Here is a 15711-nt window from a genome sequence, read left to right on the forward strand (position 1 = left end):
TATTGATGTAGTCTATCGATTATTAGCATAATTTTGTAGAGAATATTCTACTGATCAGTTTTTATTTTGGGTTCATAAAAATCAAACAAACCGTTAATGAGTTATGACCGAAGTAGAGTAGAACATAGTGAAAAAATCTTTTTGAGTTTCACTCACGGAGGGAAAACTCTGAAAGAACAATTGCCCACTCAAAGGTTAATAAGCGTCAACTTGTCATTGACAGACGATGAAGATGGCCCCTGAACTCTTAACAGAAGACATTCAGCTGCTCTTGCAGTGCATGTCAAAGAAATACTGGAAACCTGCAGCCATGTTTAAAAAGATGAACGGAGTTGAACTATTTCTAAAGACTATAACTTTGGTTGCTGACTGGCCAGCCTACAATGGCAAGTAAGTTGGACCTACAGGCTTATTTGTGTTCACACTTATTACATTTTCTTTATCGAGTGTACAACTTCCAATGGTCATGGTCAATGGTCACCAAAGTTGGTTATAGAAAATTCTTCCTGATGTTCTCATGTATAATTTTTAGTGTTTATAATATTCTTAGCTTATCTGCCATATTAAACTGTGAAAGGTGATTATAGTGCCACCCCTGTTATGTAGTCACTGTTGTCTAGATGTGTAGCCTGTGATTGTATTGCAGAGCTGAGTCGATAAGGTGGCTACTAGATACCCTCAACGTTTGCTCAGTTTATCCCCCAGTGCAACTTGACCTTTGTAAGGTCGTCAACCTGCCAGATCGGTATAATGACAGTTTTTCATCACCAGGTCTCAGGTGAAGTCTTCATTCTCCTTACATCTCCTTTGTCGCACCACTTTGTTTAATCGCTAAGTTTTCGTTCATTTTTTTGTACACAAACTCTGTTGACTTTAGTTGAAACACAACCAATAACCAATGGCATAATGAGGTTAGTGTCTTGACTAGATGAGCTTAGTTTAATTATTTATTTCTGAGAGGAGACGTATTGATGGTGTGAATTGTTTTATTATTCTAGAGTAATGCAACTTTTGTCTCTCCAATTAGTGAGAGTTAACTGATAAGTTAGATAGATTCAATTCTGAACATAGAGTGCTGTGACAATACATTAACTCTATTTTTTACTCATCTCAGCTGAATTGTTATAACCATGTCAGATACATGAGGAATATTTGTATTCATTTCTGTTACATACATGTACATGTATGTGAATTACTGAGTCCTTTACCAACACGTGATTATACAGTCAACCTCTACTTTTAATCGCAATTGCCTTGCCATCAGACTTTTTTACCACTGTAAAATTTGAGCAAATGTTTCATATCACACCTATTGTAATTTTTAACATGCTACATTTAAAGTTTCTCAGAGTGTCATAGTCTCACAGTTTAGTAAGATCTTATGATCCGTGCTATAATAAGGGTTGTCCCTCTGTTAGTCCGAAGTCACGGTTAGAGGTCGAGATAGAAGGTTGCTTTGTTAAGGATTCAAACTCATGACATTCGGCTTCATAGTCTGACATTCGTGACACTGCTCCAATCGATCACCCTGTGGGGTTTCTCATTAATTGTGCAGATAGTTTATTCTTTGTGCTTTTCCGGCATACCTGACTCTCACGGCATACCTGACTCTCACGGCATACCTGACTCTCACGGCATACCTGACTCTCACGGCATATCTGACTCTCACGGCATATCTGACGCTCACGGCATACCTGACTCTCACAGCATACCTGACTCTCACGGCATACCTGACTCTCACGGCATATCTGACGCTCACGGCATACCTGACTCTCACGGCATATCTGACTCTCACGGCATACTTGACTCTCACGGCACACCTGACTCTCTCGGCACATTAGACTGACTCTCACGGCATACCTGACTCTCACGGCATACCTGACTCTCACGGCATACCTGACTCTCACGGCATACCTGACTCTCACGGCACATTAGACTGACAGGTTACTAGTATATAAAATAAAGATACCCTTATATGTTACTTTCTCTCCCAAGTAAGGCAAGAGAGAAAACATTGCTTTCAAGGCCAACTATGTAACTTTCATTCAAATCGAATTTAAAAACTTGCGCCAACTAGTGATACTTGTTGTACTAGTGATACTAGTTGTACTGGTGATACTGGTTGTAATAAAAAGCTGAAGATTAAAGTTGAGAAGCAAACATGAAATCTATAAACTAATACAACAATAAATAAACTACGGTAGTTTAGTCTTTACTTAGTATACCGAAGGTTGAAGTTACATTTGCTGTGTATCTCCATCACCGCCTCTAACACCGTCTCTAACACCGTCTCTAACACCGCCTCTAACACCGCCTCTAACACAGCCTCTTACACCGCCTCTAACACCGTCTCTAACACAGCTTCTAACTCCATCTCTTAACACCGCCTCTTACACCGCCTCTAACACCGCCTCTAACACCGTCTCTAACACAGCTTCTAACTCCATCTCTTAACACCGCCTCTTACACCGCCTCTAACACCGTCTCTAACACAGCTTCTAACTCCATCTCTAACACCGCCTCTAACACCGTCTCTAAAGCCTGGTTCCCATATACGTCGCAAAGCACCGGCGGTAATATCGCGCAGCAAAACACTTGCGGTGCTCGGCGCAGTTTAATGTTCACATAAAAGCCACATCGTTAATAATATCGTAAACATAATTGCGTAATCAAATAAAATGTTCGCTCGCCATGCCGTTCTTATAATGGTGACCTTTACCCGTACAGTGCATTTCGGGAAGGTTTTGCCTGCGGCCATTTGCGAAATTTGAACAGCGCTAAACTATTGCGATGCCGCCGGCAACTACCGGCGATCCTCGGCGGTCCTCGGCGCATACGTTCCCATTTCATCGCTAATAGCCTGCGGTGTGTCGCCGGTGCTTTGCGACGTATATGGGAACCCGGCTTAACACAGCTTCTAACTCCATCTCTAACACCGCCTCTTACACCGCCTTTAACACCGTCTCTAACACCGTCTCTAACTCCATCTCTAACACCGCCTTTAACACCGTCTCTAACACCGTCTCTAACACCGCCTCTAACACCGTCTCTAACACCGTATCTATCACCAGGCCTGCTTTTCCAAAAAAACCTTTGTTACTTCTTTATTAGTTTAATTTGTATGCCTCTTTGCATATGTTCATAATGCGTTTGTTGTATTGCTATCTGTAATTATCTACCGTATAGACTGAGGAGTTACGACAGGCTTGGAGGCCGTGGCATGAATCAAATGAATCACAATGCATTATATGAAAATGTTTGCTCCTTATGAGAGTTTTTAAACATTAAGCAGATTCCACAACGAATTAAATACATATACAGAGGTTTGACTGTATAGTCATGATTCATTTATGTGTAGATGTTGCGCTCTGTACAGTTATAGCTTTGCTTTTGAGAATATGCCAGCACAACAAATAAAAATATATCTTTGCTTGTCAGTTGAGTGAAAAGGCGAGTGTTGACTCAATGGCTATTTACTATTGTATTCTATCGCATGCAATCTTTTCAGAACCACTACTTTACAAACCACTTCTCATATTCAATTGAATTATTTTTTCAGTTAGCAGACGTGAGGACAGTGCAGTTATTTTTAGGTTTAGGTTTTTATATTAATGGATTTCCTATTGTTGGCAGCATTTTGTTGGGAATGGCTGATACAGACATCTTGTGTGAGGCTGAAGTACAGACATCAGCACTGAATGTGATTATAAATCTCGTCTGCGCTCCTTCAGACATAGTAAGTTTAACCGTCTGTCGGTGCTATTCTCCTCGACCTAAATGCTTTTGACCTAAATGCTTTTGCATGTTTTGGTAGTGCTGTGTATGTTTATACATACATGTACATATATATGCATTTGTTATGTTTGGGTATATACACATTTGTGTATGTATATACATGTATATACATGTATATGTATGCATATACAGGGGGTTATCGACTTATGCTGCTGATCCATTCTTACACTGCGGTGTAAGTCGGAGCAAAATAAATAAAGTGCTTTAAACGCCCTGTACTGTAAAGTATTGTACAGTACTATAATAAAATACATCAAAGACTTGAACTATTAATAAAAAAAAACTGTACTGAAATTCCACTTCCATAGTGATGACCTTTCTTTTCGCCAATACTCTACCATCAGAAGAATCTGGCTTACGCTTTAGAGCCGTACGAAAGGGCAAAACGTTTAAAAAAAACGATAAAACACATTAGAGAAGAAATGGCTAAACTCAACCAAAATAGCGTCACTCTGAAACTAAGTGACACCATCTTTTACACTTGGCACCACCGCACAGCATATTTATCCGCTGCGTGCTACGAACTAGTTTGCAATTGGTTACATTTCTTATGCCGCTAAACAATGTGAGACGAAAACACGTTTTAATGTTATTTTATATTTATTATTGGTGTATCATAACCACGAAATGTCATAAGTTGCGACCATCGTAAACCGATAATCTACTGTATATGTGAAAATGCACGATTTTACAAAAATTGAATTTGTTCCAGAATTTGTTTCTTGCTCGTGCAATATTCGAGTACTGGGAAAAGATGCCAGAAACAAGAAACAAATTGAAGTTCGAATCCATTTTAATGAAGACTGTTTTTCTCATTCTCACATCAGTATTAAAGTGATGAATTGCAGTAAGATTGAGTGCAGTAAAGCTTTTCCTTCATTCTCAAGGAACCTTTTTTGTTGCAGATCCCTGTTGACTGGTTTGACTGCGTGTAATGCTCTGTCTGCAACACTATTAAATCACTACATACTTTCTTGCAGAGTTGTTCAGCTCCAAGGAGAAACAAATCTCTCGGTTCCTCTTCAGTGTCTGTTCACTCTCCCTTCTTACAATCGCTCTGGGATGAATTCCGCCAGAACAATGGCATCATGGTGCTGCTCAAACTTCTCACTATACAGGTGCTGCCAACAGCTACTCTCCGTGCTGCCTCATTGTCTATTTTATGCTTATTTAGCTTGTCTGTTGTGCTGAATGTCTTTTAGCGGTAAAACGTTTGGACCCAAGATAGTTTAAGGTGTTGTTTTCTCATCAGATCTTAGGCCGAGAAAACTCGGTCGCATAGTTCCATTTTTCTCGCTTCTGGTTTAGTTAGAATTACGAAAATTTGTCCACTTTATGCATGCTATGTTTTGAGTATAATTCCAAAGTTGGAAGTTGATTGAACTATTAATCCGTGAGATATTGGCAACACACTAATGGTATTTTAAACTAATCTGGGAAAGGAAAAATGGCTGCTGCCAGGATATTAGTTCCTAACAACATACTGATGGAAGTTCTTGGTAACGTAGGCACAGAAATAGACAAAGCAACAAGAGCTCCATACTAAAACTAGTTGTTTTTTTATTCATGGAAAACTGACACCATTTATCAGATTAGGTGTACAATAGGCGTTTGTACAACGCAAATAATCCGTTCCAGGAATGTTTATGGTATAGGGTTTGTGCGTTATATAAATAGTAAAATACTTGTAAACGGCCTAATTTGTTGCAAGATCTTTCCAAACTCACCCCTTTGGCCATGCAAAAAGGAAAAACTAGACATAACCTTTCAATTTGTGGGCTGTACCGGAACTACAGTATAATTGGTTTGCATAGACAACTTTTCTCTTTTTTCTGATCAACTTCACTGGTTTTACAGACTATGATTGCGCTAATTTTACAATAAGTTGATGGGGCGTGCACATCTTCGACTGTCCTTTACAATAATTTGCTTTTTTTTCTAAACAAAGTCTATTCTGCTTGGTAAAACTATTAACAAATATTTTATATGTCTACAATAGAGCAAAACAAAAATATTTTCACTATAAAAAGAGCGGTACTACCTATTCGTAGTCTATCTGCATCCAGTGGTCATGGTTGGGATAAAAGATAACTTTTGGTGATACTCCAACTCGTGACATTCGGATTGGCAGACCAACGCTGTAACACCCGCACTAATCGATTGCATTTAAGTATTTATGAACAATTGCACAGCTACCTTATTCTCTGTTTTGTCGATGCATTTGACGATCTATCACGTCGAACTAGAATGTCATGAAAGCTGTATATATAAAATATATATCGCTACACGCGCATCGATTTTTCTTTTGCAAGTGCAGCGAGATACGTTACCATTCGAATAGAATTTGAGAACTCACCTGACTTGACGCTTAATGTTATATGGAATTTTTTACGTTGTACGAAGCAAAAACTTTACATAAATTCGTTACGCTATAGAAGCATCTACTGTACTGCAATAATGATGTTTTTTCAGTTACCTCTACATCATGAATCTATTTGGTTTCTATTTTTTCACTATTTCTTACGAGCTTACAGCATCAAAATGATATTTATTTAAAATGATATTCAGTTCAAAAGGAGCTGTGCCCTTCCAAGTACCTTCACAGTCGATGGAAGGTTGTTAACATGGTTTAAGACCACGGGACCCACTTTTCACTTTTATATACTAGACTAGGCACCAAAGTGTTGAGCATTGACTGGTAGTGTTAGAGCCCAACTTTATATCAAGATTAGGTGTACACAATTATACCTCTATCATTATCGCTGACAGCATATATTTTTGTGACTACAAACAAAGTATGTCATAAACTCATGTCAACAGAGTAGAGTCAATATTGGTGGGATTTCTTTTGCCACTAGACATGTAGATTAGGTACCCGCTATGTATAGCCATCAATACCTATTTCTTTTACGTGTGAACGGTATCAACCAACTAGATCTTACAGTTTCATTTCATAACGCATGACTTTAGAGTTACTCATGTTCGAGGTTGGCACGAATAATTCAAATTAATGTGTTGCGAACTATTTGAAGGTCATCAATAAAAGATTTAGATGACTTTAAAAGATGATATATTTCTTTACACTGCCTTATCACTTGCTAAACATTAAAAGTGCATTAAATGTTTGAATTACGCAAAAGAACAATGATATCAATAAAAGATGTCTGACTTTACCTACTGTTTCACCATCAATATGGAACCATGTAATCTTAACATCATAAATTATAGTGTGGATAGCTGCCTTTACTCCATGGATTGTGATTGTGAATTGTGATTGTAAATTATTTTATTGCAGGCTGTAGACTGAAACCGTTTGATCACAAGTACAATACTTTTTAAAGCTAACGTACCTATAGCGCTTACAAATATACCTATATCAGTAACTCTGGTTCTTACAATCTCTTGAAGTTTCATGTTAATAGTGCGTGTAGGATGTTATGTTAATGCTCATGTTAATAGTGTGTGTCGGATGTTATGTTAATGCTCATGTTAATAGTGTGTAGGATGTTATGTTAATGTTCATGTTTATAGTAGTAGGATGTTATGTTAACGTTCATGTTAATCATGTGGGTAGGATGTTATGTTAATGTTTATGTTAATAGCCTTGAGTGTAGGATATGATCTTAGATTAATTTGAACAAATATTTTATTACGTTTTTATTATGTGACGTAATAATTGCATTGAACAAATTGCAAATACTTAATTATAAAAATTCGAAAATTTTGGATTATTAGATCCATTCAAAAAATAAAAATACTTGATTACTCTATATATATAAATCTGAAGTTTGTTCGTTGTCTGTCATCGTTGGGTGTCTGCTCAGCTATAGACATTAAAATCTGGCAATGAAAAATCCGAATCGCAGAAGATTTGATCTCAGAATCTGCCATTCATGAAGTAACAAGCTAACCCGTTAAGCTACACGGGATGCAATAGATTCATTGAGCGATATGAGTCATTATCTGGGTTAGAATACACATAGTGACTCTGCGTCACTAAAGCTTGCTCTCACAGTTCTTATTAGTAAGTTTAGCAATACGGATACTAGCTTACTCAAATAAGCCAACGCCAACTACATTACCTACCACTGTTTATAAGCTGTTTTTTAATACCCGAGCAATGCTGGGCATTCACCTAGTCTGTACTATAATAAGGGCAGTATCCGTCCATTTGTCCGAAGCCACACCAAGAGCGTTAGGAAGAAATGGCCACTTCATGAATTAATTACGCGCATATTGATTACCTATTACAATCTATCACGGTGCACGGGACTGTCAAACGTACTGGTATATATAATTATAACTAGATTAATTCATTATTATGATAAAAAAAATTCACCAATCATTTTCATTCCTGCTTGTCATTAGTTGATATTCAGTCATCTAGACCTCCTTTGTTTCTCTTGGTGGCCAAATAGCAACTGTTTCGGTTATTTACGATAGTGAGGATCAGCTGTACAGTATGCATGCAATAAGTATTCAAATGCTGTCGTGTTAAATAAGTTTGCCACAAACTATCACTGACATTTAGTGAAGTTGCTAAAGGCCGGTTCACGTTATATCGTCGTAGTTCGGCGGTAATGCCGCAATACTTTACCATGTTTTACCATGATGATTACCATGTTCACAATATTACATACCCATCCCCGTTTGCATCAGGAAGTACTCCGTGACATAGTGTTCTCATTTATCTTTTTAGTTTTTCGCGGAGAAACCTCTTTGTTTTCGCGTGCTAGAATCAAAAACTAGTCCCGCAGCGACTATCATAAACAGATATGAATAAATCACTCTATCAGCGACTGCGAATTACCATTGACGAAATGGTTCACATTTGAAAGGCGGTCGTCGATGCTCGGCGAAGTATCGAAAAAGTTTGACGGCTTCAAACATTCCCGACGTGTTCGCGATGCTTTGTCGATCCCATCAATTCACGGCTCACATAATCGATGATGAACGCCGAAAGGGAAATGCTGACAAATGGCGATCTAATGTTAACCGGTCTTAAGAAGCTCACAGGCAAAACTCAAAGATTTATACTGTCATTTAGGTGCAGTCACCTTACTCTATTGCATGATATGGGATGCTGTTGACCTTTTGAAGAGGAATGCTGCTCATCAACTTCTCTTGCAATGTTTGTATTTCTATTTTGTAGCAAGTTTTGTCGGTTATCAATAAGGTCTGCTATATTTTTACAGACTCCGCTAACAGGTGCTGATGCAATAAGAGCTCTGGCATGCCAGGCATTGGTTGGTCTCTCCAGGTCAGACACCATGTGTCAGATAATGAGCAAGCTTCCTCTCTTCAATGATGGACAGCTGCTGGGTTTGTGCTTCAAATATTAAAAATACATTAGCTATATTGTGAGGTCAAATATGTAGGTGGCGAGGGCAGATACGATGAGACACGGGTGAGCTCAGGTATATGGCAAGGCCAGATATGTGAATGAATTGTTTAGTCTCTGGTCCATCCTGCAAAAATTTTAGCTTTTCAACCAGAATTTCTGCCCTTTTTGATGCATGTAAGGGACAGACACAGCTTGAATAAAAAGATCTTTTGGAGCTGTTTTAGTTTGCTGCAAACAAAATGAATGGAATATTTCTTTATCATTTTATGAGTAGTATCCCAAAAGTGAGTTTTGTATTCCCTGGATTCAAATAAGCACCAGACAAAACTATTTGAACTCGGTCTAGTCTCATTTCTCATATATGCATGATAGCAGGAACGTTTTTTTATATTTTGATGGCGGCGGTTTGTTTGTTACTAGTACTTGTCGTGACAATATTTTTTATGATGACCTTTGTTAGACTGAAAATAAAAAGAGACAGATTGGTAGCTGTGTTTGTTTCACCATCTTGAGCATACTGGTGAGAGGCATACCGAGTAAAATCGGGTTTTATCAATGTTATTCGTTTGCTTCTCACAGATGAGCCCAACTTTTACAATGTGTCCTTGACATAGTATGATTGGCTCTTCCTCCACCTCGGCAATGTAAGCCAACTTATTATTTACAGTGTAAATTAAATGGCTTATATGACTGGCTCTGATTGAGGCTTTCTATGAGGTAATGGCCCAGTGAAATATAGAAGCACCAAATAAGTGTGCTCTCTTCTCTTCATAGCTTAAATCTATTGCTTATTGTTAGATTGATGTTGAAAATCAAACCTGATGCTTTCCTATCCGGCAGTTCTTTTCTTTACTGTCACCTTGAATGGATAGAATAGTATCACCTCTTCTTTTGCAGCCCTGATGAAGGAGCCAGTACTGCAAGACAAGCGATATGAACAAATAAAATTCTGCAAATATGCATCTCAGTTGATAGAGAGGGTTTGTGGCAGGCCACAAAATATCACAGATGTAAGTTCTCTAGCAAGAGTCTCCTGTAGATAGGCTTGCCACATTTCATGAAGCTGTCGAATTTTTTCAATCGTATTTGTGCTTCATCTTCTTGTAATCTTTGCAGCATAATATAAAAAGGTTTCAAGTTTGGAGCCATCTCGGTTGTTGACTAGATAATTAGATAGTTTTTAATGACTGGGTTACACCTTGCTGATAACAATTTGTTCAATATGCTGACTAGCAAACAGTAATGACCATAGAAACTAGAATATAAGGGGAGCCATTCAAATGACTAGAATTTACAGTCTGTATTTGGAGTAGTTGATGTAAGTAGTCATTATGCAAGCCTAATTATTTTGTTTCTGGCTCAATCAAGCATTTGTATTTGTTGATGAAACAATTATTTAAACTATTATAATTTATAAACATGCTTTTTTATTTGATGTAATCAGTGGTTTTCAAATCCTTTTGTTTCATTTAACCGCTTCATCATATTTGCTTGTTAGTTGAGTGAAAAAGTCGACTAGTCAAAAAAGGATCCGTGTGAGTCTACAATATTCAGAAAACTAACCGCTTTCTACAGTTAGTTTTCTGAATATTATGTGACTTGCAAGGATTACATTGTGTGAAAACTTATTCCAAATAGAATTAGCAGATCGTAAGGTTTTTTCTCTTTTGTTTCCTACGCTGGACCACCTAAACCTTGTGAGCTTTTATCAAACCCTTAGATGGATGAGTTGTCATTTTAGTTTAATATTCAGTTAAATTTTGGGTGAGATTATGTTTTATGATCGTGGTGTTGAATCACATCATGATAGATGTAGTCTTAATAGAGGATGTCCTGTCAGATCAGGCTACAACAGATTATGTGATAACAGTACAAGTCATGTGTGATCACATGATGAAAATCATGTCAGGTCAAATTATGATGTCATGTTGAATCAAGTCATGTCTGATGAAGTCCAGACTGATCATGTCACAATGGATCAAGTCATGTCAGATCTAGTTGTGACAGATCAAATCATGTGCGATCAGGTGATGACAGTTATGTCGGATCAAATCATGTCAGGTCAAATTATGACATCAAGTCATGTTGAATCAAGTCATGTCTGATGAAGTCCAGACTGATCATGTCACAATGGATCAAATCATGGCAGAGTATGACAAATATATGTCAAGTATGACAGATGAAGCCACGCTAGATAGAGCTTCAGCAGAAATACAAGCTACAACATGCGCCTCACATATTTGCTACATCGCTTATAAAAACCAACTTAGCAAATCATCAACGAAATCCTTACTCATTATTTGATATAAAAACCAAGTTACATGTATATTGAGCATAGAGCTCGCGTTTATTGTAAGTAACACTGACTGTTGTTATGTACTGTGTGCTCGGTGTGTGCAGGTGTCTCTTGAGCATATACGTAAAGCGGAGGTGGTGCAGCAGACTCGTATCATCTATAAGGAGAAGGAACTTCTGCAACTCGTCTATGACCATCTGCTTCAGAAAGGTCTTGAGGCCTCAGCAAGCGCCCTGCAGAAGGAGGCTAACCTAACTATACGTACCAGTGCATCATGCGCGCCTCAATCTACGCAGTTTTATGAGGCATCCACTAGTCATTCCACACAACACAACCATCCAGCCATTCCTGTACGTGTGGAGCTCTGGCTTATTCTAGTTGATATGTTTGTATATGTGTATAAATAGTCAAACCTCAAGACGCGAGTTTAATTGGTGCCATGGTCAAACTCTGATATCAATCAACTCGAGTGTCAGTTGAATTATTCCTGTTTAAAATAACTGAAATCGAATTAATGCATTTCAAACCTAAATATCTTCCCATTATCAATGTCAATTATAAAAAATAATTGTGTCTTTAAATGATGGCTATTTGTATTTACTCGACCAACGCATCATAAAAGCCCAGAAAATGTTATATTTGATGGGAAAAGGGTATAGTTCAGCTTTCTTGCCGTAGAGACAGCTGAATGTGGTGAACAGAATCGGGGAAGGCTGAGGAAGAGCATTTTCTAATTTTAATTGTGAATGTCAATTTGATAAAAACAACAATGATAGCAATGAATTCGTTATTACATAAGTGACCAAAAGAGGCGATGTATTTGTAGGAAAAAAACTCTAGCGATTCGTTAACTTTCAACTAGAAACTCTTCATTTAATAATCACTTTATTTAGCTTTTTCAGTAACACGTCTGTCAGTTTTACTTGTAGAAAAGCACAGCACTTGATGCAAGATAAATTCATAACATACATCTGGTAGTTTGCCGTGTATGTCATACGAATGTCAGCCTCCCTGAAACAATGGCTCGCACCCCAAATTTTGATTCATATGACAAACGAATCTTTGATTTGAATCATGGCTAAATAAAAATCTTGTATATTAATGTTTGCCTGTGTATAGATTGTACGTGCAAATACGTGCATGCGTATAAGTAAGGGAGGTATGGCAGAGGCAAATACTATGCATTTGTGGAAACATTTTCAGGTGAACTGTTTTATTTTAATTTAACACACTCCTAAAATGTATGAGTTAGCCTGTGTCCACACGCTTTGACACTGTTTGTATCCAATGTCTTCACAGGAAGAGCCGTGTCTAATTTTTTAGTATTAGTCACATCATGAGCTTCTATTGGTCAACAAGTTGCTGCTACTTTGTTACCAACATGTGCTCTCTTCAGCGATGTATAGTTAAATAATGTATATCTCTTGTGTTCGCTGTGATTGTTGCAGACTTGTTATACCGCTACCTCTACCTTTTTATATTTCAAGTTTTCAAAGCTCATGCCTTTTTTTCATAGAATATTTAAATGGTATGCAAAAAGCTTGTCATAGAAATATGAAGATGATCATTAGGTATTCAGCTTTTATGAGCTTCTGTATAAACAGCCGTTAACTTCAATTGAGAATGCCATGTTACACCAGTGCCAGGCCATGGAAGGTGAATTTTAATTTATTTTCAACTCGAGGAAATGTGAAAATGAGAATGTTGTTCTTAACTAAAAATCACAAAATGTCTTTTTATCCCGCCTTTAATTGTCATGGAAGTAAAGATAAAACAAGTTATTTCTGAAGGCAAAACTTTAAAGACGACTCCTTTTACTGGTTCATAACCTGAACGTCGTGTATTCTGTACATGTCAATTACTTCATGATTGTCTAGGAAAAGGTGAAGGAGCGGTTATTTTCTTTTTGAACGTTTTGCCGTATTCTCAGTTTTAGCCAGCTTTGTCTCTCTCTCTCTCTCTGATTGAAGTTGTCACAATTGCGTTTTTTTATGGGATTTTTTCTAGCGCTCGAGTGTATCCACACCAAGTACTCCAGGACCATGCTCTTCGGGAATGCATATGAGCACGCCAAGCACTCCTGGTGGTCTTAGGTTTCATCTCAAGAACAGTCCACACTCTTCGCAAACACATGATACTTCTAGACAAAGGCTTTCTACTTCCTCAATGGTAGGCTTTCTACTTCCTCAGTGGTAGGCTTTCTACTTCCTCAATGGTAGGCTTTCTACTTCCTCAATGGTAGGCTTTCTACTTCCTCAATGGTAGGCTTTCTACTTCCTCAATGGTAGGCTTTCTACTTCCTCAATGGTAGGCTTTCTACTTCCTCAATGGTAGGCTTTCTACTTCCTCAATGGTAGGCTTTCTACTTCCTCAATGGTAGGCTTTCTACTTCCTCAATGGTAGGCTTTCTACTTCCTCAATGGTAGGCTTTCTACTTCCTCAATGGTTTGTTAACCATTTAACTATGTCATTTTCATACCACCGAATAAAATATCATGATTTTAGTTTGTTGCGTATTATTAAAAACACCAGATATGACTACTCTAGTGTGGAAACTAATTTATAAATCAACATTTTAGCAGGTAGAAAATGGCTCATGTAAATTCTTACTGCTCCATTTCTGGGATTTGCTGCAAATGATTCAGACTGTCTTCAGTTTTAGCATTAAACTATATGAATGTCCGGTGTTGCTCGAGTAATAAGAAAGTTTTTGCGCGAAAAATCAACATTTATTTACCATCTAACTTTCAAATGAAGGTGTTTGTTTGTTTCTGTGTGTGCTATAAGTTTAATTGAGTTTATGCTATATATACACATGTTTATAGCATTTTAGGGAAGTCTGGGCCCATATTCTTTCTCTAGTAAATTCTTCTAGTTCAAGTGTGCTAGCTGAGGTGTGGGTATTTTAATCAATTGTCATTAGAGATTGGAAGGTGTAATAAGTATGTGTACAATTAATATATTGTATTACAAGTAGGCCGTGTGGTGTAGTAGTTAGCTCGCCTGTCTGCAGAACTAGAGGTTGTGAGTTCAACTCCATGGCGAAGTGGATTTTTCATTTTTACATCTTTATCGCTATAACCGGACACACAAATGACAAACAGACAAACATTGAGATTTATATATATATATACAGTGCTGTGCAAAATTATGAGACCACCTCCGATTTTTAGTTGTTTGAGGAGCTCAATAGGAGCTTCCAACCTCCAACTCACACTATTGTCAAATCAATGTATATATTAATGAGTGCAGAATTTTGTGATCTATATAATGGTACCTAATAAATTTGTGTTTAATCGTTTAACTAAATCTAATTAACAGTATCGCAAACCAGCAGTTCAGGTTTTGATACTCCCTGGAGAATATTTGTCAATAGTTGAGACCAAATGAAACTAATTTTGTAAAAGTCACTTGATAATAATAATAGCTATAGCGAAAACACAAATAGTTTACAAGATTTCCTGTATACAAGATTTCAAAGTGTATAATTCTGTGGATATGACAAAATGTTACCTATCATAATATGACTACCATTTTAAACTTGTTATTTATAGACGCTCAAAGTTTCTGCGCATCTTTACACTGACTGCTATAATTGAGTTGTATTATTTTCTTTACAGCATAGATAATTAGATGTGGATATTAAGATTAATCAAATCTAGTAGGGCATGCAAATCTGCGGGATAAAAATGTCTCAAGGCTCAAATCGATATCTTCATAAAGAGCTAATGAGTTAGGCTGTTTGAAGTAGCCTGTGTATTTCACAATAGTACTCAAACACTAGCGATTTTAAAATATTTGTGTCAAAGTCGCGATACCAAAATATATTATTATAATGTGTACAAGTAAAATCGCTGAAGCTTGGATTTGATAGAAGAACTTATTTCAAAGTTATTAATATGTGGACATCAAATTGCTGCAACATACATTTGCGTACCAAAATGTGATATAATCCTTCCTCGGTTCTGATGAAAAACGTTGTGTCTGTTATAATCTACCCTAAACCCTTTTCAAATTGACATCACTTTAAGATGACATTGGCTAAAATAAATATTATATTTTCAATTTTATCGAACATTACTTACCGCTGACTCTACATAGTAGAAAGTGATCATTTGTGATTTAAAATATATTTCTATTGATTAGATCACCATAGAATTTCACTGAAACTTTAATTGACCCTGAACAAAAGGTCAACACCCCTCTTCAAGAGACTTCAATACTTTATTTGTTTATTGAGTTGGCTTTAAGCTGAAGATCTATGCTACAATAGTCT

The 15711-nt window shown here is 37.2% G+C and overlaps 1 protein-coding gene across 2 annotated transcripts in view; it reads left to right on the forward strand.

Annotated features, from left to right (window-relative positions):
- The window catches only part of LOC137392905 (DDB1- and CUL4-associated factor 1-like), a 47455-nt gene that overhangs the window by 12131 nt on the left and 19613 nt on the right, over window positions 1-15711 (forward strand). The window contains exons 11-18 of one of the 2 annotated variants that reach the window (XM_068079266.1): window positions 224-390; window positions 647-778; window positions 3634-3736; window positions 4776-4913; window positions 8991-9117; window positions 10037-10149; window positions 11540-11785; window positions 13443-13604. In XM_068079266.1, coding sequence (XP_067935367.1) covers window positions 224-390; window positions 647-778; window positions 3634-3736; window positions 4776-4913; window positions 8991-9117; window positions 10037-10149; window positions 11540-11785; window positions 13443-13604 — 1188 coding nt within the window. The remainder of the gene's footprint in view (window positions 1-223; window positions 391-646; window positions 779-3633; window positions 3737-4775; window positions 4914-8990; window positions 9118-10036; window positions 10150-11539; window positions 11786-13442; window positions 13605-15711) is intronic. The other variant, XM_068079267.1, reaches the window with a different exon arrangement.

Source organism: Watersipora subatra, chromosome 4 (assembly GCF_963576615.1).
Source record: "Watersipora subatra chromosome 4, tzWatSuba1.1, whole genome shotgun sequence".
In the NCBI taxonomy this organism is placed as follows: domain Eukaryota; kingdom Metazoa; phylum Bryozoa; class Gymnolaemata; order Cheilostomatida; family Watersiporidae; genus Watersipora; species Watersipora subatra.